The sequence below is a fragment of the Panthera uncia genome (assembly GCF_023721935.1).
Source record: "Panthera uncia isolate 11264 chromosome C1 unlocalized genomic scaffold, Puncia_PCG_1.0 HiC_scaffold_3, whole genome shotgun sequence".
NCBI classification, from domain to species: domain Eukaryota; kingdom Metazoa; phylum Chordata; class Mammalia; order Carnivora; family Felidae; genus Panthera; species Panthera uncia.
The window spans coordinates 3,176,750-3,180,361 of NW_026057584.1; the positions used below are offsets into that span (position 1 = coordinate 3,176,750).

General features: G+C 49.5%; 1 protein-coding gene across 1 annotated transcript in view; it reads left to right on the forward strand.

Annotated features, from left to right (window-relative positions):
• The window catches only part of ILKAP (ILK associated serine/threonine phosphatase), a 45,474-nt gene that overhangs the window by 23,715 nt on the left and 18,147 nt on the right, over positions 1–3,612 (forward strand). Inside the window, exons 2-3 of the mRNA XM_049614461.1 lie at positions 346–398; positions 570–675. Coding sequence (XP_049470418.1) covers positions 346–398; positions 570–675 — 159 coding nt within the window. The remainder of the gene's footprint in view (positions 1–345; positions 399–569; positions 676–3,612) is intronic.

Consider the following 3,612-nt stretch of genomic DNA (forward strand, 5'->3'; position numbering starts at 1 on the left):
GCACAAGGGCGGGCCCGGGAGCCGGCCGCGGGCCGCCGCGTCCTTTGTGTGCGGCCCGCACGTGCGGCGGCGGAGGGTCGGCCAGAGCCCGGGGCCCCGCGCGCACCACCCGGCCTCGCGGCCTGGCGGCCGACTCCCCGCCGCTGTCCTTGCGGCCGGGCCGCAGATTCGGGGCTGCGGTCCGCTCTGGTTCCACCCCCGACGCCGAAGCAACCAGCGGCGCGGTCCTTCGCGTTTCTGACGCCCAGAGGGAGGGCTCGTTCCCAGCGCTCTTAGGATTTTACTTTTCTCAGTAGTTTCTTCCCTCCTTCCCCGGGCCCCACGACGTCCCCCGTCTCCCCAAAGGCCAGAGCACCGGCGCAGGTGTGCGCATCGGCTGCGCCCGGGCCTCGGCGGCTGTGCGTGTTCTCGTCGCGGTGGTGTGAGCTCCGCCGCGCTCGAGCGGCCTGGAACCAGGCCTTTGTTAGCCCAGCGCATCCTAGGCGTTGTGGCCGCCCCGGGTTTCGCTCGGCGAGGCTGATCAGTGCTTTCACACGCGGGGACGATCAGGGAGACGCTCCACTCTATAGGGCCTCCTTTCTAAGCCTAACTCGGTGGCAGAAGACCTGGAAAACTTTGAGAACAAGTTCAGATTTCCAGGCTTGCCTCCGTCCACTAAATCGGAAAGCCTCCAAGGTAGGGTCCTGCATCTGTGTGGTTAAATCCCCAGGGGCTTTTGGCCAGTGCGGCAGAAGTCTGGAGACTGTGGTTTGGAAACTACTGTTGTGGGGAATAGGGGGGTGTACAGCGAGCTCCAGTCTTTGCCTGCAGAGAGCTTAAACGGGAATGCAAGTGATTATAATTAAAACTGGCAAAAGTTAGCGACCGTGGGAAATGCCGCAGGGCCTGGAGGAGTGATTGTAGTCCATCCAGAAACGCTGGGGAAGGAGGCGGTGCTGGGATGGGGCCTCTGAGCTTGGGTGGACTTGTGATTTGTCTAGGCAAGGCAGCGATCGGGCGGCGGCATTCAGTTCTCCGGACTGCGTGAACATACTGGTGTGGAGGAGTGGTGAACTTGGGGCTCTTAAGGAGGGGTGATCCTGCCCTGCGCCAGGCCTGGATTCTGGCTTGTGGCACGTGAACCGTCTGGCCAGCCTTTATGGGGCCATCATTCCCAGTAATGGCACCGTTAACTCTCCCCCACTTACCATTCTGATGGTACAGAAGCATCTGAGTAATTGTCTTTGAGCCTGTGTGCTCAACTCGACCATTCACTTCCTAAATTGTTCTAGTTGGGGTTAAAAGCTCTGGCCTGGTGTGTGCAGTCTTTTTTTTTTTTTTTTTTTTGAAACCCCGTTGATGGAATATACCTTCTCTCTGAGTATGTTTGGGGCAGAGTGTGGATTTGTGGATGTGCCTGTAAGCCTATCATTTAAAAAAAAAAACAAAAAACAAAAAACTGTGACTTTTTACCAGAAATTAATTTGCTCAGGGGAGGGCACCCTTTAGGTGATACAAAATCTGACAACTCAGAAGGCTTACAAGTTGGTACTTGGCAGCTTGCCACCAAATCCAGGGTAGGGGGGGAGGGTGTCTCCAACCCCTGGCTGAGATGCCAGGGTGGCAAAGGGGCTGCAAAGTGTTTAAACCCCTGTTCCCTGGATGAGTAAACTGCCCCCTGCTTGTGGGAAGGGCACTGACACTGCCCAGGCCCTGCTTGGCTGAGTATATTTTTTAAAATAGCTTTAAAAACAAAGAAGGCATGCTTTCTGAATTTGTGGATGGCCAGAAGCTGAGCGGGATAAGCAGTAAAGTGAGTGGTAAGAATTGGGATCCAAAGTTCTCTGGTCGTGCAGTTGGTTAAAACTGACAACATGAGAGGTAACAGGTTAAAATCGCTTGAACAAGAACAGATTCTGATTTCACTATCTTGTGGAAATACTGTGATTTTTGAAAAATTAATTTGAACACCATATTGTGTTTTAGAAAATCTGTGGTATTGACTGATAAAATTAATGGAGTACATGAAAGGAAAATAAGGTTGGTTTCATAAAGTGGATGGAGGGGTGCCTGGGTGGCTCAGTCAGTTAAGCATCTGACTTTGGCTCAGGTCATGATCTCGCCATCTGTGAGTTCGAGCCCCGTGTCGGGCCCTGTGCTGACCGCTCGGAGCCTAGAGCCTGCTTCGGATTCTGTGTCTCGCTCTCTCTGCCCCACCCCTGCACATGCGTGGGTGCCCTCTCTCGCTCTCAAATAAAGAAACGTTACAAAAAATAATACAGTGTATGGAAAGATGAGGCAAAACTGCATCATCGTGACCCTCACATATGATGTCCAGGTGCCACAGATTTCTGAGCTAATGCAGCGACCGGTAAAAGACTAGTCATTCTCACAGTCCTGGAGAAGAGTGGTTTTGGACATGTAGTCAAACTGGTTTCAGATCCACTAACTGCCTTCTGTGGCCGTTCCCCATATCTGTAAAATAGGATTGCTGGCTCCTTCTGTGAGCTCATGGACTAGAGAGAGACCTACATGTAAGGTGCTTAGCACAGGTGTAGCACATGGTCCGTGCCTAGCGGATGTTAGTAAATGAACTGTGAACTTCAGCGGCTACCTGAAAGAGAGTAAAAATGCACTCTTAACTGGATTTTGTGAAAAGGTAGGAAATTTCACACTGCTCAGCTCACATCAAGTGTATTTTGTTTAAGTAGCTCTTTGATTTTTGTTGTTGTTGTTGCTTTAGACGTTCCATCTAATGCTCCTGCCTCCAAGCCTTTTAATTTTTATGATCTGAAGAAACATGTAGAAGGAACGCATTAAATGTTTTCAGATTTTGTGCTAAATTATTAGTTTTCACTCCCCTTACAGATTAGATTGCCGAGTGAATCCAGTCTTTTGTGTGTAGAGGGTTTGTCAAAAAGAGGAAGTATGTCCATGTCAGACCGGAGTGAAACTTCTCTGCTGTATCTTACTCCTGAAAGTGCTCACTTGATGTCTTTAAGGTCAACAGCTTATCATTGATAATCCAAACAAGTTAAAGGTGTCCTGGTTTAAAGTTGCTTTGGCAGTAAGCCGGTTTCAGTTTTATAGGGTGGTTCTTTCACTTACTAGGTTGCTACGCCAGTATGCTTTGAAACCGACGGTCAGCTGTGGGGACTAGGTAAATACTGCAGGACAGTCTGTCTTCAGGATATTTCTTGGGAAAAAACCTAGAGACCTAAATGTAGAATAAAGGTTAAGATACTAGGGAAAAAAAGACTTTAATTATAAAACTTCAGCGATAAGCAAGGGAAAAAACTCATAAAAAATTGAAGTGGATTTAGCTATGTAAAAATAAAAAATTCTGCGGGACAAAATAACCACAAAGGCAAAAGATGAACAGAAAATAATTTAAGTACACATTACTAATGAGCCTTAATAAATGAAAGGCTCATACACAGTAATAATAAAATAAGACTTTGGTACCTGGATGGCTTAGTCGGTTGAGCCGACTCTTGGGTTCTGGGAAGAGTCGTGGGATCGAGCCCCGCGCTGGGCGTGAAGCCTGCTTAAGATTCATATTCTCTCTCTCTCTCTCTCTCTCTCCCTCTCCCTCTCCCTCTCCCTCTCCCTCTCTCCCCCCCTCCCCCCCCC